Source organism: Tenrec ecaudatus, chromosome 5 (genome assembly GCF_050624435.1).
Source record: "Tenrec ecaudatus isolate mTenEca1 chromosome 5, mTenEca1.hap1, whole genome shotgun sequence".
Classification (NCBI taxonomy): Eukaryota; Metazoa; Chordata; class Mammalia; order Afrosoricida; family Tenrecidae; genus Tenrec; species Tenrec ecaudatus.
The window spans coordinates 26,123,694-26,146,397 of record NC_134534.1 but is presented as its reverse complement, the minus strand read 5'-3'; the positions used below and the strand labels follow the sequence as shown (position 1 = coordinate 26,146,397).

Genomic DNA, 22,704 nt, shown 5'->3' with positions numbered 1-22,704 from the left:
ATCCAACCTTTTTGGGTAGGATTTGGTATGCTATATTTGTAAACTTTTAGAATGATGAGTAGCTATGAAACACTACTTTTTCATCATCACAATATTAAATATATATTCTTACCATTCCTATTTCTTTTTTTTTAATCAGCCAGGATGGAGTTTTTATTTTTTTTTTAAAAAGAAAGAACTAAGCTCAACAAGTAGTACACATTTTACATCTTAGCAAAATATATATAGAGAAGCCATATGGCAAAGCATAAAGGAAGTTAAGTAGTAAATTGGGGAAAATGTTTTCTATCATCTTGATTGGTTGCTAATAGTTTTTACCATTCCTATTTCATACATAAACATACAGAGTTTCAGAGGCTGAATCTAAAAAAATTTAATATCAAATTTCATCAATTCTTAAGTTAGGAATTAGTTACTTGAACCACAATTTGGTAATGTGTGTATGTTACTAGTAGTTTTTCATTAATTCAAAGAAGAAATCACACAATAAACACGCCTTTATATAGAGACAGAGTCTGGATTATAATTTCCTATGGGCATGGCAGGGAAGCTTCGTAGGAAATGGAGAGCTCGGAACAATGAAGACAAGGGAAACAACTGTCTTAACATTGATTGTGGATGAGTGCACATATCTTAAGAATATGATTGAATTCTAGAAGTGCATGGTATGTGAATTACATCTCAACCAAACTAGTAAAAATGTGATTTTCCTATTTAGATGTTTCTTTTGCTATAAAATCATTGCTTAATAAGGGGTAGAAAATAAAGACAGCAGAAAAGGAAGACTGCTTTATTTTTCCACTTCTGTTACACTCATTCCCCACTATAATTTTTCTTGGAGTGGCAAATGCATAGTTAGATGTATCACTCACCTTAGAACCAAAGGTAAAGACAATAAAGCCTCTTGATATACTGATAATATGCATCCAACTACTGATAATGAAAAGTAGTTGTGTGGCCTATAGCAATAGATAAGTGTTAAATGAAAAGTCATCTATGCACATTAGTATGAAACACTTGGATGTTATGTTAAACTGAGAAGTAATCCAGTGTAAAGCACTTATCTACGGCTTCCTTTAAGAAAAAAATACATTTAAAAATGCATCTCAGAAATATAGACATTTATACTTTTAGGAGGTTTTCATTTATGCTTTAGTAATGAGGTCTAGAATTATACTATTTTCATTTATTTTCCAAAAATTCCTTATACACAAATATATAGAAAAGATTGAAGAAATCACAGGTGAACTACCAATTGTCCATAGTACAAGTTCCTCAGACTCTCTTCGGCTTTCTCATCCCACCTGTGCTCTTCCCAGGCAAACCGTTTTCCCTTACCTTATTTGTATTCACTGCCGTGATGACCCAGACACACTGAGCGTTGCTGTCATACTGGAATGGGAAGTTGGGAGACGTGAAGGTACCACTCGGTCCTTGAAGATTAGAGCCACAAGTCTTCACTGAAAGAGACATTGCATTTCAAAATGTGGGCATAATACCACAGGTAAAACTGTGCCAATAAAATAACTTCCAAACAGATTTTCACTTTAAAAGTGTACTATTATAATCATACTGAAATACTAGATATCTGAAAAAAAAAGAAATACTAGATATCTGATGACATTCTAATGTCAATTATAAAAATTAGACTTCTTACACCCTAAAAATTACATGCTTAATATTTGCATCAGTAATTGAACACTATTAATAAATGTGAGACAAGATAAACTGTCCTCTGACTGTAAATGGGTTAGTTTAATTAGAGTATGGTATATTCATCCAATATCCTGTTAATAAAATATCTGCAAACAGAAAGAAGCAGTGTCTTGGATTGATTAATCAATCTAAATAATGTTTCCATTTTTATTTATTATGTACCCTAGGATTCATAATAGTAAAATTAAAAGATTAATATCAAACTAGTTTGCATTTTCATAACTGTGAATTTGACCACTTGGAGTATAAAAAGAGCTGCATGGGAATTATGTTAATAAATCCCCCAAATAAGTAAAAATTATAATACCCCTTAAATTTTCTTTATTTTATTTAACTAAGTGTCTAATGGCCTTCATCCTTCATCCTTTTCTTTACTTCTTTCTTGATGACTATCACATGCATTCTTTGTCTCATTATTTTTTATTTGCATTTTTTGTCTTGTGTCATTAAAATCCTCACTGTGCTTTTAAAAATACCATTGATAAGAGTTAGTTTTTACCACTGGTCTATTAGGTAAACCCTTTCACGTACATTTAGGATTGCATGTAATTATTATCATCACCATTTTGAAGATCGGTATCTGGATCTCCCCAAAGTTCACTTAACTTGCCTGAATTCACACCTGATAATAGAAGAGTCAGTTTTGCTCTCCCATTGCTACAGCTTATTCAATTTTGTCCACTTATCACTCAATTGCAAAAGTTTCTAGGATGTCTAATATAAAATTTTGGTTCCCACCAGTGTCATCCTTTATCTTATATATTAACATAATTCTATTCCAGAAAATATGTACACTGAGCAAATAATCAGAGAATTATACTACGCAGAATGCGGCATCAGGATTGGAGGCAGGCTTGTGAACAATCTACAATCTGCAGGGGATACAAACTGGCTTCCTGAAAGGGAGGAGGGTTTGAAACTGGTTGATCAAGCCCAGGACTGTGAACTTCAGTATAGATTACACCCCAATGTCAACAAGCCAAGGTCCCCACAACTGGACCAGTAGGTAACATCATGGTAAATGGAGAACATATTGACGTTATAAATGATTTTTACTTGCATGAATCCACAGTGCATGCTTATGGAAAAATCTGTCAGAAAGCTGAAGGACACACTACATTGAGTAAATCTGCCACACTAAACCTCTTTGAAATGTACAAAAGTGGGGATGTTATCTTGAGGACTAAGGTGCACAGATGCAAGATATAATATTTTCTATCGACCCTTATGCAGATGAAAGTTGGATATTGAATAAAGGTGACTAAAGAAGAAAGGATGCATTTGAATTACAGTGTTGGGGAAGAACATTGAAAGTACCGTGGAATACCAGAAGTACAAGCAGATCTGCCTTGAAATAAGGAAAATTAGAATGCTTCTTAAAAGCAAGGATGGCGAGACTTTATCCCACATAATTTTGACATATTGTCCTGAGGATGGATGTCATGCTTGGTAAAGCAGATGAACAGCCAGAAAGAAGGCCCTCCACAAGATGGATTGACACAGTGGCTGCATCAATGGGCTCAAACATAAGAACAACTGTGAGGATGGCCACTGACTGACTGTTAATTCTGTTGTACACAGGGTCACTATGAGTTGGAACACATAGTTCCATCCTCCTTGTTATTAGGTGCTATTGACTCATAGGAACTCTACGAAGAACATGAGAAAACACTACCCAGCCCTGTGCGATCCTCTCAACTGTGTATGCGTGAGCCCATTGACGCAGCCTTTGTATCGGTCTCCCTTGTCTAGAGCGTCTCTCGTATTCAATGCCACTCTGCTTTACTGAGCATGATGTCTTCTACAGGAACTGATAATCTCCTGAGAACCTGCCTAGTACATAAACAGAGGTTTGCACCCTTACTGCCAATGGTCACTCGGCAGTACTTTCTCCAAGACAGATTTGTTTGTTCTTTTGACCAGCATCCTAAATCAGATGCATCGATTATCTTTACCGGTACCCGTCTGTCAGTTTGCCATGTTGAGGTGGCATTTGTGTTGTTGTGATACTAGGAGGGTCACCCAAAGTGAACGGTTTCGGGAGCTTCCAGACTAAGCCCAGACTACTAACAGGAATAGGATGTCCACTTCAGAGGGACTAGCTGCTGAAAACTTTTTGGATCGCATCCATCCTCCTTAGCACTGCTAAAATAAATATTTGACTGCTTCCCTTTAAACTATAAGATCTAAGCAGATGTATACAGATAAGATATATTTTGATTTCCTATAAATTACAAACTGCCTAATATGTGATATAACATGATCTCCATCGCCTTCCAAAGCACTTGGGTTTTTAACATCGCTTAATAGTAATATTTGGATAACAATTCAGAATAGACTTCTTACCCTTTCTTGAATGTATCATATACTTTATAATTGTCTATTTGTCATGTTGTTCCCCATATATAAAATACGAATTTTTTCTTGCACTTATCTGCAGAAACACTTCACTTTAACAAACCAAAGCCTGTCCTGTGTGCCATGTTGTTTGTTTGTTTTACCGGAAGTGCATCTAATCGCAACTGTCCTGCTGTGATGCTACAAAACCAGATCCCTGCCTGAGGGCACATCATTTGAAGAGCAGATCTAGGAAGATGCTCAGGTGATGTTAGTGACCTGATCAAGATTCTAATATTAATCATCTTTAAAACTGTATAACACCAAGGAGTTTCCAACTATAATATAGACAAGTTGAAGGAAAACACCATTAACTGCATCTGTACACTTGTACCATTATTTTGTAAGATGAACTGGTTGAAGGAGGCTGACTAATATCCACGTATTCTAATAGCAATATAAGACATAGAAAAGGGAGGGGCTCCTTCACCAAAAGAAGTGTAAACTTTTATTACCTTCTTTATTCTGTTCGATACAATAACAGTAACTTAATTATTTTATAAGAGAAAGTATAGATATACATGTGGATTTTCTTCCAAAATAAGTTTTGGGGAGAGAGCTCACTTAATATATATATAGTCAATATGTAAATTATTAATTTGGTCAAAACTACATAGGTACTAGGAACTTATTTCTTCTAAAACGGGTTTTTAAAATTCTCTGGCAGTCCATGGAATAATCCAGATTCGTCACCCACACCATTATGTAAACACATCCGTTCTTCCCTTCCTTTATTGTCTGGTTTTGACATGTGCAGGAGTCCTGATGTTACAGGGAAAACGTGTGGGCTGTGAACCATAGGGTGACGGGCTTTTTATTCCAGAATGTGAACCTCAAGGGTCCCAGTCTTGGCAATTCACAGGGGCCGTTCTACCCTGTCTTAGGGTTGCTGAGAGTTGGCATCAATTCAATGACAGTGACCTTTTCTTTATTTTTTACTTTTCTTTTCTCTGTAAGCATTTATTTGAGCAATTGAAACATCATGACTGGGTTTCGGTGCACCTTACTCCTCGAAGTGACCTCTAGGCGCTTGGACCCTTGAAAGAGGCCTTATGCAACCAATGGACCCAAGGCAGTATTTCGTCTGATTTCTTGGCTGCTGCTGCGCTCGTGATCCACGACTGTTGTCTGCACTGTTTATCTCATGTTGCTTGTTGGTCCAGTTGGGAGAATATTTTTTCCTCTACATTGAGGCGTCACCCATACAAAGTCTGCAGTATTTGTATTTCATCAATAAGTAGATGTCTGTTCTCTTTGATTTTAGCAAACATGATTTTTTCGTTTTAATACAGAGCTTGTTAATAGACCTTTATCCAATAATTATATGCACCCTTCTTCATATGGTCCAGTTTTTTAAAAAATTATTTGCCCAATCTAAAAATTGAGTAAGTATGGTGAAAGGATGCACCTTTCTTAATCTGAAACCAAACAGGACTCCTTCATTCTGTTTTACAGCTGCACTTACTGTGCATACAGGGTCCTTCTGAGCACAACTCTACGATCCGGGATTCTCATGTTCTTCAAAGTTACCATGTGTGTTACGATGCACACAGTCAAATGTCTTTGCACAGTCAACAAAACACAGCAGACGATTTTCTAGTGTTCTCTGCTTTCAGTCAGATCCAGCCAGCATAAGTAGGGACATCCCTCATTCCATAACCCCTTCTGAACTTGGCTTGAAACTTATGTTCCCAACAGAATCACTATAAGTTCAGTCAGTATGTCAGTACCAACACACTGATATAAACAGTTTCTAAAGAATTATTGGAGACTAAATTATTTTATAAATTCTATATGTTGATAAAGATCAATTCTCAGAATATTAATCGAGCTGTCATTTCATTTAAAATATGATTTTGCTTTAGAGTAGTTTATATTTTTATATTCAATAAATTATACACACTTGGTTCATTCATCCATTTCAATCACCTCAATGAAGCATTGCTTATTCGTCTTCCTCTCAGTGTTTCCTCTTTTCCTTCCTCCTTCAACCCTAGCAATATGTCCTGAGGGAAATACTGCCTTTCTCATTGAGATAATTGAGTATTCCACAAAGGGAGTAAGTTCAGTTCCAGACCTAAAGGGGGATTCAAGGCCGTAATCCTGGGGGATCCCAGCAGTCTGTAGGTGAAAAAACAACCCTAGTATTTTTTATGATTTTGAGTTTTGTTCCATATTTTTCTCCTACTCTATCTGTGATCTTCTCAGATGAGTTATTTTATAATAGCCTGCTTATTTGGTTTTCCTATCCCAAATGATTTTTAAAATTGTAATAAAAATGCTTTCCTGACCCATCATATGGAAGAAAAGAATGAGCAAATATGTAGAAACATTGAGAGCCCATCTCAAATTGTTTTCCAGTAATTAAAGCCCCTCCCCCATCCCCTTTACCCCCAATACCATCACTAGCAAATCTACCAACATATTCCTAGTTACTCCTTAGGTCAAAACATCTTGTTAGCTAGGATTTGGGAGATGGCCTTAGGAATATGATAAAGTACAACTAAATATGTTTTAACAGTTGCCATCTAAATGTCTGAAGGATACTATTAAATAGCTAAAAATAATGCTTTAGCCACATTGCTAAGACAAGCTAAACTGTTGTTGTTGTCAAATAAAAAAACATAGTTTCCACAATTTAAAGACGTATTTAAACAGAAAGAGAAAATATGTCTGTATACACTGAATATGCCAGCTGAGGCCTATCTACAATTGGTACATTGGGTCATGAGATACTCTTTTCACTCTTCCCTCTGAATCTTAATGAACGTTTTATAATATTGACAGATATTGGTGAAGTTGGTCTAAGATAACACAGGATTTAAAGCATTTAATGAGCCCCTTTATTCACTTATTTGTAGATCCTAAACGCTCTGAGAATGTTCCCATTGGCGATCTTCCTCTTCCCTCTGGCTGACTGACTGGAAGCAGCCCAGCCTGGCCAGGTGGACTGGTCCAGGGATCGCCAAGGCTGGATCGCCACTGAAGCTGACTGCCTCACCTGGTTTTGTTTGTTTGTTTTGTCCATATTTTTCTCCTATTCTATCCATGACTTTCTAACGTAATCCTTCTCAGAGAAGTTGCTATTTCATAATAGTCTGTCTATTTCGTGTTCATATCCCATATGAAAATACATCGTGAGTTTTGGAAAGGCAGGTGAGTTCGAGGCACAGAAAGTCCGGTTATAGCAGCCCGCGCTGCACCAAAGACACCACCCCGGTTTCTCCACTGAGCCTTCCTCCTGATGTGGGTGCCGCTGGCATCCTCACTGTCCATCTGTCTACTACTCAAGCTGCTCTCCTTACACAGGCCTACCCTGACTAGTGACTCTAACCTTTAGATTCATATATTTCACACTCTTACACACACAGAGATAGATGTACACCATGAATATGTGTCTGTATGTTCATATGTGAGTGTGCATACTTATTACATATGAAGGGAATTCAACACGTTTATGGGAAAACTCCACTATCTTAATTCCATTTCCATGATCTTTTTGAAGCCTCCATGTATGTGTATTTTGTGTGTTGTAAATATTGTTAAGTGCTCTTGATTCTACTCAGTTTTACAGGAACTCTGCATCTAACAGAATGAAACACTGTCCAATCTTGCACCATACTCAGGATTGTCATCTTGAAGCCTATTGTTTCAGACACTCTGCCATGTATATTATGTGCATTCATATATGTATATGAGTGTGTAGGGGGTAGAGTATATATACCATTATGCATTATTTTGTTTCTCTGCTAGATTGTCAACTTTAGGGGAACAAATATATTATTTTGTTCATGACTTTTCTCCAGTGCTTAAAATAGTACCTGTTACAAAGAAGGTACTCATTGTATATTCAAGTGAAAAATGAATAAGTCGATGAGCCTGTTATTAAAATAATATTAATTATAATAGGCCTTAAAATATTTGGTATGTATTTTTCAATTTTAAGGTTTTTTTTAGATTTAGTGGTATTTCAAAACTTTGTATCCCTTTGGTGAATATTCTCATCCAGAAAATATTTGCTAAGAGTTTTGTCAATAAGTCATATTGTCTGCTGCTCTAAGGCAATTTCTTGAGATTTTGGAAAGATTCATGGCAAGAAATATTTTAGAATAGAAAATGAACAACAGTAGATGATTTTTAAATGAATGATGATGGTAAAAAGTACAAATAGCTTTGGAGATGCTATGTCCACTTCTACATCTCCAAATTATGAGATGTGTGTATTTTGGTAAATTGAACTCTTCTGGATCTTGATGCCTTCACCTAGAATCTCATAGAGTTGGACAAATCATTCATGGAGACTCTGGTGGGTTTAAGTATATGTTATCGATGATTATATCAGGAAGTTATCATAATGATTTCAGAGGAGGGTGATGAGTGAAGCAGAGGCTTCAACTGACATTTCCATCTAATATGGTTTTACTATCACAGGTAAGAAATAGCTCATAATTATTAAAATTGGATACTGAGTTATTTAATTGGCATAATTAACCAGCAGATGTCACTTTTAATTCTAATATGTTTTTAATGTTTCTTTTTCAGTTTTGGATTTAAAAAGAATTGAATAACATTCATTTGATTTCTTACTCCTAGAATAAGTGAATAATTCCTATCTTGAAATATTTATAGTTGTTTGTTTTATTTGTCTATTAGGCAGGGATGAGGATAAAGACTTACAGTGACATACTTCATCTGAGAGTAACTGGACATTGGCCATCAAGTAAATTATATTTTTCATGAGGCTCAGAAAGATGTAAACAAAGCAGGAAAATCCTAGAGACATTACCTTGCACTTTGGAAAATTAGATTTGCTAAATAAGGCATAACAACATGAAAATTAATAACATATCTGCCCAAATGTTGTGAATTTACACCTGTTTGGAACAGCCGAGATAATAGGAGATGTGTTAACAGGCATGTATTCAAACAGTTCGGTTGGGATCCAATGAGTCAGGAGTATTCATTTTGTGAAATTGCTATAAACTGGTATTGTTTATATATGGACACATTTCAGAAGGTATGAGAGATGGACATTGAGAGATATTTCAAGGCTCAATGAGTCATAGAAGGGAAATATCACATCCCATAGAAGCAGATAAAGACAAGTTGTGGTTACAATGCCTGAATTGCTTTCTATCCCTTCTTTCTCCAACCACTGTTAGTGGCCACTGTGGTCAGTCACACTGCACAAAGTTGGTAACTTGTGGTTCAATTACAACATTGGCAGCAAAAGAAAATTGGTGTCCTGATGTACTAATTTGATCTTTTAAAAAAATTATTGGGTGACAAAAATCTGGCTCTTACAGCTGACAGAACCACTTATGATAAAAGAGTTAGTTAAAAAAAAGTTGACAAGTTAGCCAATCAATAAATTAATTAAAAATGTGAATTTATTTTGTGTTCCAAGTTAGTGAAGCACAAAAAGAATATGAAAAACAATGTTTGTTGTTCAAAATGATCAGGCTTGTTATAGTCTGGAAACTTTGATATAAGTCTAGCAATAAAAAGTCTATGTTTACATATAAATTGATATTTCATAATTATAGCACAGCAGGATATGATTAATATTCCAAAGCAAAATCAATATTTTTACTATTTGTTAACAATACTATCTTTAAGGTATAGAAGCAATCAAATGCCTTTTGGTTAACAACTTTTGTATAGTGGGATATTAAATCAATTTTTCATATCAAATAAGAAAGAACACTCATGTATCACAATACCTATTCAAATTTTCTGATAAAAATCTACATTTTGAAACTTAGCACATTTTGGGTTCACTCATTTGTGAAAATGGATGGATGCACAATTTTTAATCTGTAACATTAGCATTTAACACCAACATTAAACACCGAGTCTTTTATTTGAAACACTGTGCAAGTCACTAAAGGTGAATATGCATAAAAGGGGTGGAGACCTTGTCCTCATGATGCTTATATGCCAGAAGGGACTCACTCACTGCTTTCCCATTGACCTGACTCATAGTGACCTGTAGGACACCGTAGCACTGGCTCTGTGGTTTTCCAAAATGTAGAAAGCTTTATCTTCTCCCATGGAGCAACAGGTGGTTTTTCCCTGCAGAACTTGCGGTTAGCAGCCCATTGCATAACCCACTATGACACTGGAGAGAAATAGTAACCTGGGACTGACACAGTTACATTACACATGCTGAGCCCTGGCAGTGTGACAGTTACAAGCCCAGCTGAACCACCCCATCCTTGGGAAGCTCAGGGGACCATTCCACTAGGTTCTACAGGTCTCACTGGGTTGGAATTGACTCGAAAGCAAACATTTTATTTGAGTTCTCAGAGTAATAGAGCATGAAAAGCTATCCTGTGGAATGGCTTAAGAGCAAATCCACTTTCCGTGTATGTTCCTTTCCTCCCTTCTATCAAAAGTCAGGAGTCTCTCCAATGACATTTGGAGAATGCATATGACAAACAAATATAATCAATTTATTTGAAAGGTGTCATATAATTATTACGAGTAGAAATGATGTTAAAAGATTTAGAAACAGGAGGAAAATATCTCTCTCACAGCCAGCCAGTTCGTGAGGTCTGCTCTCGTGCTCAGTAGTCAGTCTCAGAAGAAGACACACTGCAGGTGCAGCTGGTATCAGAACCAAAGTGGGACAGAGTGGAAATAATTGATACATTTATTTTAATTGTCACATACTTAGCTGGTATCAGATAAATGAAATTTGTTAATTCCAAATGGGAAGTCAGGAAAAAAGCAAATGTAGAGAAAAGAAAAAGGTATTTGGAGGTAGTTTTTCAACTGAGATCAGAGAATTTTCACTGAAAAAACAAATGAAACTTGGTAGAAATATTTTATCAAAGTAATCAAGAGCAACAGGAAAATATAGAAAAAACAAGAAGAATGTCACAAGAAGTAGAACTTATGTTTTGTTATTGTATACATAGAGGATTCTTGGAAAGCAACAATAAATAAAACACAAATTAAAAAGAAAGTGAAAAGATATGTCACAGTACTTTTCAAACAGAAAATAGAACTTCATGAAATCAGGTTGTGGTAGTCACATAATTTCATGTTAACTTGAAGACATAAAAGTGTAGGGTTGGCGTTTTGCCTGTCAATCAGCTTGCAGCCTGTTGGTGACACCTTGTGGGCAGGACCTTCTCATAGGAGGGCCTTGGGGACCACCCTTCTCTTTCTGCCTTCATTTGGGGCCACTCTGAGACCTGCCAGAGCCCTGTGATTAACTTCACCAGTGAACCCACATAACCTTGCTCCCCCTGGTCAGTGATCTTCGTACATTCTGTATAATTGCATCTGGTTGTGTGAGTCTGAAGAGGAATTTAAGGACTATTATCAGACTTATGACTTGAGTTAGTCTGGGCTGGGATGTTTTCTCCATGTATAATTACTTCTTGATATAAAGTTCCCTTATATATATTGTAGGAAGCTGAGAACCTGGAAGAAAATGTAAGCGACCTAATCTCTATACTTGTGATCACTGGGCTTGGAAGACCAGACCTAGTGTTTACAGGAAGACTTCCACTGTCCCAAGAAATAGATAAAGCCTATACTACACATCCTCCAGATAGATTTCTCCATAATTGAACCCTATTAAAATGCTAATATAAAGTTTTCTCCTACTGGCACCTGGCTCCTCACTATGCAGGTAAAGGAAGCCTATCTTTAAGAGCTGTCAGATCCTTTTGTCACTGTCACTCAATGAGTGAGCTAATCCTTTTGTCTCTGAAATGCCCTATACTGATTATGAAGTGTTCCCTTGGGGAGCTCAGGTGATCAAACTTGGCGGCTTCCTTACTGTATAAGCCCGTTGCTGAGTACACTGGAGACTGCTTTGCTCCGGCTTTTGGTCATCAGTCTCCTGTGCTCCGTTCTTTCTGTCTCCTTCTCAGGATCCCAATTGTGGCGCTGGACCAGACGCCTTTATAAGTGTCTCTGGATTTGTTTCTCTTGTCCACCTGGTCTAGAACACAGGTACAGACCTCTGGATTGCCTGTCAGGATTTCATAGTGTTTTGCATCATTCTTGGTATATACTTTGAACACATTCTCTCTATTTCACTCCAGGCTAAGAAGTATACTTCTACTCTTCCGGAAAGACATATCCAAAGTTCTGCTTACTATTCTGAGTTGAAGTGAAAACCTAAGCTGATTATTTATTCCATAGCAATCTAAACAAACAAGCAAACAAAATGGAGCTTTGCATAAACATTTAGAAACATGGGGTGGATTTCGTTTGTTTGTACGCTAATTCTTCATAGATGAAATAATATACTCTACCTGGAAATATGCTGAGTTATTTACCTAAGTGTAAAAGATCTGTTCGGTAGTTAAATTTAGGGACAGGAGTTGTCCCTCCCATGCTTGCAAAGGCTCCCATAGAGCATGTTGAAAAGAAATCAGGCAAACAAGATGCCCATGAAGGCCCCAAACTGAGGATGTTAACAACACTCAAGCCCCTGAAACAGGTAGAAGATACACTTGGGCGGTCCAAACTACGCCCAGGCTCAATGTATCACCCAGGTTCACACAGCTTCATGCACCTCAGATTATGGTGAGAGAGACAAATAAGAAATATTCACTATATAATTCCGTATCGTATAATGAGGAAACACACAACAAAAGAAAAGGACAGTGTATAATTGGGAAAATGGCAGTATCCTTTCTTAAAAACAGATAAATGCTCATTAAAACAGGATGATTTAGACATCGGCAAGAGGAAAATGTATGTGAAACATCTGTCTAATTGGCCCAATTGTACAGTCATACAGTTGACTCTGATTCACAAAATAAGGAAATGTGGGATTGCTTTTTGTTTCTGAAGCAAAGCTTTATGTGAGCAGATCTTCTCTCCTTTCTCTCCCAGCGGAGGTGGTGTGTTTGAACCACAGACCTTGAGGTTAATAGGCCAACATAAACATACTAGAGATTTATTCTGGATCATTTTTAAAAGTGAAAATGTATGTCTTTCTAATAGAACCAACAACCAAACAAAAGGGTGCTTTATAGAGTAAGAAATAGGCTTTCATAACTCCTGAGGAATTATTGTGACTAGATTGTAGCTCTTGGTGTATAAATTATGTTGCTAAGTAATTTGTAAGTATGTCAATGCAGTTTGCACTTAAGTAGGTTTACTACCCTATTCTGTCCAATATTTTTATTTATACTAATAGGCTTAATGAATCTTGGTGAGATGAATTCTATATAATAGCCGCTCATTTTCCAGAATAATGGGCTTTCACTAGGAGCTTTTTCATCCCTAACAAGTAGAGTAATCCTCTAAAGTGGTATTCAAGACCTTTATAAAGGGAAATAAAGAGCAAAACAGCCCAGATGACTACTTCTGGGAGCTGGACCAGTGGATCTTAGCAAATAGGGAACAAGGATTTATAGGGAGTCTATTTCTCAGTGAAGAGGTTTAAAGAAATAACATTTTAAAAGCTAGAGATTAACTCAAGGATCAGAATATACAATTATAGAGAATGCCAGCTGTCAAGATTATTTATTGAGTTTATATCGCCAATTCCTATTTTTGTGGAATTGGCATGGTGGGAGACATTAATGCATCATTCTGAATTTTTTTGAAATTATAAATAGAGGATTCTTGGAAAATAGCTGAAAGTCAGAGAACTAAAGAGAAGATGCATTTGTTCCAAATTAAGAGGACACTAGATGGAAAATATAAATGGACCCATCCTTCATGTTATATACGGTTTCAATGGAACTTCTTAGAGAACCTGGGGGCCACAAACAAACCAACAATCCCCTTCCAGGTGGCGCAGGGGAAAATTATTCAAGCTGATTTGTTGACAGGTGAACTAAGAACCTTTAACAGCTCAAGTCTCTCATTGATTAAAAAGACAAAATCTCATTCTTATATGGACTTAAAAAATGAAGTACAAATTCCAAAACAGGACTGCCATGTAGGGTTTCGGAGACAGCTCAGGGGGAGGCGAGGAAGTGTGAACTGCTCACATTATTCATGATGATGACTGCGCAACTCTCCTTGATGGGATTGGACTATTTCATTAAATGATATGTGAGCTATATGCCAATAACACTGTGGAAAGCAAACAAAAATACAAATTGAATAAGCATAGTTATAGGATACAACCCTGACACACACTTTTCCTGATTTTAAACAGAGCAGTATTCTGTTGGAAAGTCTTGGTCCATGGTCCATGCACCATGTACTTAGTGCATGTGCAAGTTCTATAGGAATGCAAGAGTCCTTGAATTCTCTATATTTTCAATGCCATCCATCGTTTGTTACAATCCGTCTAGTTGGAAGCCTTTGAATAGTCAATAAAATACAAGGGACAATCTTCCTGGTATTCATCTGATGGTATCGGAGATACTCCTCCACACACATGTCCCTTGAGAGCAAAACTTCTACTGCCTTTCTTGGAGATCAACTATTTTCAGTAGTAAGTCTTTGGTTCTGCTTAATCTGTCTGATTTTGTTCATCTCTCCCCATTCATTTTATTCTGTAGTTTACCAAACAATTTCAGTGAAAGGGTATTATAGAAGTAAATAATCTTCTGCTTCTTATTAGAGCAGGAAGTTATTATATTAAAAGTCAGTTAATAGGATATAGTTCTGATCTCCATGAGTGTACATTTTAAAATATTGCTCTAATAAAATGAGACATCTTTGTCCAGAGATCCTTCATCATCATTGATCTACCTCCTAATCATGCTTTAGGGCTCATTTTGAGACCTCCTCTGGGAAGTTTTTCTTGAACACCTCAATCCTATTCCTCTCTGGGTAGGGGAATGCCTCCATGTTTCCTTTTATAAGAACTATCATTTTACCCCCTTCTACTTTTTCTTTCCTCTATTAGCTTCTAAACTCCTTTGGACATTGATCACATCTTATTTCAGATAGGTTCTTGAATGGTCGTGTGAGTAATCAATAAGTGTGAAGACACTTATCCAATAAGCACGTGGAGGGACAGGTAGTGTGATCAGAGTACTAGGGATGTGGATATAAGGACAAGGAATCCCAGAAAAAATGGAGGAAAATATTAGTGATGCCAGAGAACAGCAAATTGCAATCACTCTGTGATTTTTGATTACTTGCTCCATGATAAACTTGTTCCAGATGATATGTTGTATGGTGCATTTATTTTCTCTTGTTACATGACAACTCACCATCAACTCAGAGTGGAAAATAATATCAATTTCTTATTTTACAGTTTGGAGGGATCGAAGTCCAGGTATGGGTTAACTACCTCCTTTCCTCAGTATCTCATCAGAATGAAATAAAATGTCAATGGATTTTTATATCGTCTGAGGATCAGAATCTTCTTTCAAGCTCCCTCGGCTGTAGACATCATTTAGTTCTTGTTGGACTTTGGTCAGAGATCACCGTCAGGTATTCAGAATTTACACTCAGGTCCTACCCTAGAGCATTTTTCAAGGTTAAAAAAAGAGAACATCTTCAGTTCCTTAGAGTTGACTACTAACCTGATCAGGTCAGGCCCACCAGGGTATAATTTCCCTTTTGGTTAAATTGCAACTAACCAATTAGAGACTCCAATTACCTCCAGTAATTACCTCTGTAAAATCTCTTATGTCTCATTTTCCAGAGATCTCACATACGCTTCACAGAAGTGGGATAAAGAGAGTGTCATCTTAGAAGTGTATTTTCCACACCTACAGACTAAAAATATATCTTTTTGATCATCATCACATATCAGAATAGCTAGAATTATAACCATGGAAAAGGTCTCATTTCTGATTTTACAGCTATAAAACTACACACACAATATTTTCAGTTGTTCTTGTTTTATCTTTACAATATTTCTTCCACTTAGGTAAGGAGAAAGAATCATATTAATCTACATTCATCATATTTTTCTACTTGGGGGGATGATATTAGCACTTCCTGGTGAAAACAAAGAGAGGTTCACTCCCCATTATTTAAAGAAGCAGATATATGATTGATAGCAAAGACATCTCCATATGTCCATGGATTTTTTTTGGGTCAAACTATCCATTGTTAAAATACAGCAGGGATACATTTTCATGAAAAATAAATATGTAATAATTAAAACAATGAATAACATATTTTTCTAGTTACTGAGTAAATAGATACTATGGAAATTAGTCAGATACTATGCCAAATGTCTTATATTCACTTGCTTGAATTTACCATAATCCAGTTTAGATGAAGTAGGTAATGTCACCATGCCACTTGAAGGAAGGAAAACTAATATCATCTTTTTACACTAAAGTGGATATGAGATTAATATACCTCATCTACCCGAATCTAGACTCTGTGCTCTGGAAAACACTATGCAGCTCAAAAATGTGGTGTAAACATAATTGATAACTGCAGTGATGTTTTTCTTGTGCTGTTTTTCTCAATAGCCCCAAACCTATTAAATTATACAGTTTTCATATAACTATTAGATTGTACAGTTAATGCCAAGAAAGAGATTGGGATACTTGATGTATCATCTGGGTTGCATAATTTCTTAATGAGAAGCACATCGGATAATAAAGAGATCACAATCTATTCAATATTCTAGGAAGGGGGCATTTCATCATGTGTGATCTTTTCAGATACACTAGAAGATTGAGACTGGGTATGAATCCATCAGCTAAGAAGTCATTCGTTAACGATATTGAAATAAAGGCTTCAAAAGATTTTTAAAGAAAGAAGTTTAACATTATTTGTATGTAGAGATTAGTTTTGACTTCATAACACTCTACCAATGTACATAGTAGATTTTTTCACCACTGTAGATTGCTTAGTTGCTTTTCAAGCCGTAGCAGTGACCACATTGAAATGTTTTCCTTGGTATGCCCCTCTACCCTCAAGGATATTTTTAAAACTAAAAGAACATTCATTCAATTGTTAATTCAGGATGCATCACCTTTGCTATAGATTTTTTTTTTTAGCTTTAAAAGAATTCCTGCTCTGGAAAACACACTGAACTTTTAAATGACATAGTGTAAATGAGCAGCGATAATTTCTGAAGAGGATGGTAAGCAACAATAGCCACCTCCGTGTGCTGAGTGTACACACACAAGTTACTCTATCGGGTGTTGTATGGGCTACACTCCGTTTAATCATTTGACACAAAAACATGAGACACAATACCTGTGAGTTACTTAATACTTTTGAGAATTATAGTTAAGACTCTGAAGAGGAGTCTGAATACAAGGTCTCAAGTCCCTACTCTACTAATTACTATACATTTAACCATGGCAAGTTCCTGAATCTCTCTCTATCTCAGGTTCTCATTTGAGGAGGGGAATCCGAGCACACTATCCTGAGAGGATCATGTGGATTGACATACTTAGAGCCTGCATAGAACGTAGTAAGTATCCACTGTTTATAAAGTTACTGTTCATAATTCTGGCTGCCCTCATTGTTGGTGTTTTTATTTTATTAGCAATAAAATGAGATTACCATAAATAAGTGAAAGAGTTCACCAAGTTTGCATGATAGCTAGATTCTGTAGTCTGGATTTTTGTCTAATATGCTGTGTTTGTTAAATTTTTGTCAATCACGTTTTTATGATAAAATAATAAGTCATAAGATTAGTGACAAAACATTCCAATCATTGTAACTAGTGTTAGTACATATTAATGCGTGTTAAGAAAATTATATTGCTGCTTATGTAGATTTGTTGTTCCTGAAATTATTTTCTTCCATATGCGGATACATGAAACTATTTCTTATAAATACCAGTGACATTGACCCCAGTCCTTGAACTCACCTTTAAATTCTCTTATGCTTGAAGGCCAACGCCTTATAAATATGGAATACACAATTCTTTCCACGGTTCTTGTGTATTATTTTTAAGGCATGAGTGGTGCATTTAATAAAATTTTAAGGATCAGGTGGCCTTTGAAAGATAAGCAGTTGAATCTATAATAATCTGTTTGATTAAAATTTTATGTAGAAAAATAGTCTGCATGATTCTGCAGCTCAGGGTTGTCAAGAATGTCCCACATAATTTAGACCACTACCAAAAAGGAGACAGTCACAGGACCACCTTTATTTAGTCCATAAATAAATCAGTTCATGTTCTACCTGGTAATGAAATCTTGTTAGTCAGAGAAAAATGTGTGCAGACTGCATTCCTGGGTGGGAAGCTGTGCGACATTTCCACCCTGCAGTAAGCCACAGCAAACCGTGTCGATGACAACTCTTTCCACTTTATGCAGCAATAGCCACAGAGCAACAGTAAAAGGGAAAAACAGAAAATAAATAAAACTAAAACATCTATAAATCTTGTGAGGAACCTGACCTCAATGTCTTCTCCGCAGCAATCAATTTGTGGTTTCACCATCCCCTGGAGATTGGCACAAACAGTGCCCATATGCAGTTGGAAAATAATCAGAAGTCGCTGGGATTGCAACTACACACAGAGCCAGAGAGGAGTGAACAGAAGTAGCAGCTAACCTTGATTCCCTGCAGGGTCACTCTCTGGGGATATCAATTACACAAACGCTGACGCACATACACAGGGAGAGAAAGAGATGGTGTGTATATGTGTGCTTGCGTATAAATTCTACACCTAATTTTAGGAACCGAAGAAAAAGGGCAAATGAGATTCTACAACAGCTACTTGATGTTATATGTAGATGGAAAACCAAAGGATCCCATGCTGTTACCTCTCTTAGACTATGTAACCTACAAATCATACCTGCGATAAAGGCTGTGTGACAGGTTTAAATGGATGCATGGCCTCAGGGAGCAGGAAGGAAGAATGAGTGGAAGTGAAAAGAGCCAGCAACACAGAAAACCTAACAGGAGGATTTGTTGCCAACTGGACTATCAGTATGAACAACTGGTACTCACAGAAATATCTTATGAAACTTGAAGAGTGTCTCGCTTAGAAATGGTAGGAAAAAAAGGTGACCTCTTTATTTAGGTGCTCTTTTGACCTTGTGGGTCAAGAGATGACTCAGACAGCATTCGCGTCTCCATACTCTCTAGCACCTGTGAAAGGACAAAGATATGCACAGGTGTTTCCTGTGCAGGTGTCAGAGAGAACACACACCTGCACCAAGCTTAATTGGCCACCAGAGCCAATAAGAACAAAAGGCCAAGAGGATTTGTAGGGTGCGTGAGAGGGTGCATGGCTACTGTCACTAAAAACTCTCATTAAAATTGTGACATTAAGGCACATGGTTAACAAAAATCAATTTATTGAGTATTTTTAGAAAGTGAAGCCATTTACAGAATGGGCTGTGTTAAAACTGAGAGCAAACCTCGAGTTTGTAATATTGCCTTCTCTAATGGGAAAAGAGAAAGCTAAGTGCACTCTGGGTTTCTCTCCAAAACTATCCCCTCGCAGCCCCCACCTTTTCACATGTTCCTTCTAATTCTTATAATTGAAATGCCAGGAAAATCCCCTGCTCTATTTCTGTCCCAAATAATAGATTTAGGGAGCAACGAGTTGCCATCATTACCCTGATGCTATTCAGCTGTGCCATTCATTTCCTCTGGACTCAGATGGCACTGAGCCTCCACGCTCTCTTCAGCAGACAAGTCCAGAGGAGCGATGAGCTGGCATGCTTCCAAATCATTAAAGACAGAGAGATTTGGCTGGTATGCCTGAGAAACACCAAGGGACTTGAAAAGAGGAAGTTTGGGCTTTCTCAAATGAAGTGACTCAGACAGACTAGCCTAGCATGAGTCTATTTCTAGATTTCAATCTGCCCAAGCATTTCCAGGCAGCACCTAAGGAAAAAATACCTTTCCTCTTTCTGTACTTAACTTGAACTTTCAGATCATATTCAATAACTCCCTGTTTCTCTTGGATATCTTGAAACTGAATTTTGAGCAGGTGAACAGAGTTTAGGTGTCAGTTACATTGATCCCAATAAACAGAAAACTTGGAATTCCTCAAAAGAAAAAAAGATTTACCTATAGGGTTCATAAGAGTCATGAATTATCTATCATCTGCTTTTAAAGTACAGAACACCAATTGAGAATGTGGCTCGCTCTTACTCTTCTCTCTATTTATGTCCCCGGACACTCTCGTAAGACGCGATAGTAAACACAGGTCCTTAGGGTGAACATTCTTTTAATTGGCCATGAGTGTTCCCTATGTCAGACTTTTATCTCTTGATATGCTCTGACAAGGAGCCAGATCATCACTGATTAGAAACTGAAGTAAAGATGCCTTCCGATGGTATTCATAAGTCTGTAATAGATGTGAAGTGAGCATTTTTTTTAAAACACACGAGAAAGTACTTGTCACTTCTGACTGCACAATGTCAGAGAAGTGAACTGTAGTCAGTGTTGGCACTAACGGTTTATCTTCCCATTAAAATTCATGGGAGAAATAAAACATCAGTGACATTCTTCCCATCGCAATGCCTCAAGTGACAATAGCATTTCACCATGTGGGTAAATTGCCATTATCTAAGATGGATGATAGTTCGCTCAATGATTGCCAGCACTTCCTTTAGAGGTGATGACAATGTCTTTGCTCTAAGTACCTGGCACAGACAAGAAGAAGAGAAAAGTCTTGAAATGAGGACAGCCGTTTTAGACACATGGCGGCAACGTGACTTTGTTTCCACATCTTAAGGAGATGCCGTTTCCCCATTATGTCAGACACAAGGGCAGGATCAAAGTATTTTTCATCAAGTCATGTCGTGTTATAATATAAGGCAAAGGAGTTAAAAGCATATAACACTGAGAATAAACTCATTATATTACAGAAGTCTGAATTCAAAATGGTACTCAATTTCCTGGATTACCTGAATTTATACAGATGCATCCTTTGCATCCTATGACCTCTTTCAGTCTGCTAACCAGTTAAAAATAAGCATATTCTAAAGCCTGAAAAATTTATTTAAATGACCTACATAGGTACACAATAAATATTTACTGAAAGAAAATACCACTGTGATGTAGCTCTTTTCCACATATTCATTCTTATTTAGTATGCATTTTGAGGTGAAAGCTAGAAAACTAAAAATCACAAAATGCATAGGACAATAAGGAGCACTATTCAATCCTATTAGGTGTAATGATAATCTAGAAAGTGCCTTTATTTTTTAAAATGGTTTTGAAGCACATATATGCACATTGTTCTCTAAATAATAATAATAGTCAAGAAAAATTAGACTATGGTACAAAGCCACAAAGCAGACACCCCAGGGCTTTTAATTTTGGATGCAGTAGGTTTTTATTTACTCTTGTTCTCAAAATATTATCAGCAGAACAGCAGCATCGGCATCACCTGGGAGACCATGAGGACTGGTGAATCCATGGCCCAGTGCACATCTACAGACTTAGAATCTGCCTTTAATAAGTTTCCCAAGTGACTATTCTCTTCCTTCAAGCTTGAGAAGCACTTCCCTTGACAGAAGCCTCCTTCACAGAGGTCTGCCCATCAATCAATTAACTATAATTATTGTTGTCAAGCATTTTCAACAAGTTCTACACCTCATAACTCTAGCTTTACTATCTGAGAGCAGAAATGCTTTTCACAAGGTAGCTGACTTTGGTGGCTTCTTTAGAAATGTTGCTTTTATAAAAATGTTTTGAAGTAAAGGGTCAGAAACTAAAGAATGTTTTATGAGATGAATTAACACAATAGCTAAAACTATGGGTTCACCCATACCAATGCATGACACATGATCTGGGAATATCTCACTCTGTTGGAAATACAACTGCATTGAGCTTCAACCTAAAAACAATGACAACAAAGTTTGAAGGGAAAAGATAATGTTTCTCCAGGTACATATTTAATTTCATTCTGGTTTAGTTTTTCCAACATGATCCTGCCCTCCATGTCCACATGAAACAGGACTGAAAAATGTCTATATTCATCCAGCCAAACCTAGATATTAAGATTTTAGTACTTTACAAGGTCGATATTATGTCACTCATGTCATGCTCACATAAGAGCTGCATGAATGCTGATTATTATTGTGTTTTGGATCAAAGATCAAAGCTTATATGCAATTTATCTACAGTAATACATGTTATTTTTGGATGGGGTAGAAATTAAATGCACAACCATGTGGCCTCAAAGAGCATCCTCTTAATCACAAAATTACTCTAACTCCCCAAATTACAGTGAATCCATGCATGTGTGTGTGCATATGCGGATGTGGATCCACATATGTGTATATTGTCTTGGGGTAAAGAATGTGTGAGAATGTTACATAAACTCCAAAGATCTGGTGGTCTGCACTCATCTAGAACCTTAGATTTTTATTGTGAGACTTAGGCTTTGTATCAATTTATCGCAGTCTGAAATCTCAGTGGTTTGGCAGTGAACACCTAATAATTTCCATTAAGTGACCTAACAAAATGTGATCAGCTCCTTCATGGGATCTGTGATGGGGAGCCATTAGCCATATGAAGATTAGGGTGGAATGCAAGCCCTTTCTTCAGGTCAAAGGCTTTATAAAATTGAAGGGAGGCTTCTTTGGGGCTATGGTCTATTTCCTATATACACGGACACTCTGGAAAAGCTTGCTAATGTTTTGCTGTGTCTGGAGGCTGCAACTGGCTCAACTATCTCTAGATTTTGCAGACTTACGCTAAGGCTGACTATAAACGATCTGATCTGCCGACTCCGGGAACCATCAGTGGCCTGCCATCTAG

At 36.9% G+C, this 22,704-nt stretch overlaps 1 protein-coding gene across 3 annotated transcripts in view; it reads right to left on the bottom strand.

Annotated features, from left to right (window-relative positions):
- The window catches only part of CSMD3 (CUB and Sushi multiple domains 3), a 1,306,760-nt gene that overhangs the window by 689,406 nt on the left and 594,650 nt on the right, over positions 1 to 22,704 (bottom strand). For all 3 annotated transcript variants that reach the window (XM_075550585.1, XM_075550586.1, XM_075550587.1), the window contains one exon: positions 1,339 to 1,460. In XM_075550585.1, the coding sequence (XP_075406700.1) occupies positions 1,339 to 1,460 (122 nt within the window). The remainder of the gene's footprint in view (positions 1 to 1,338; positions 1,461 to 22,704) is intronic.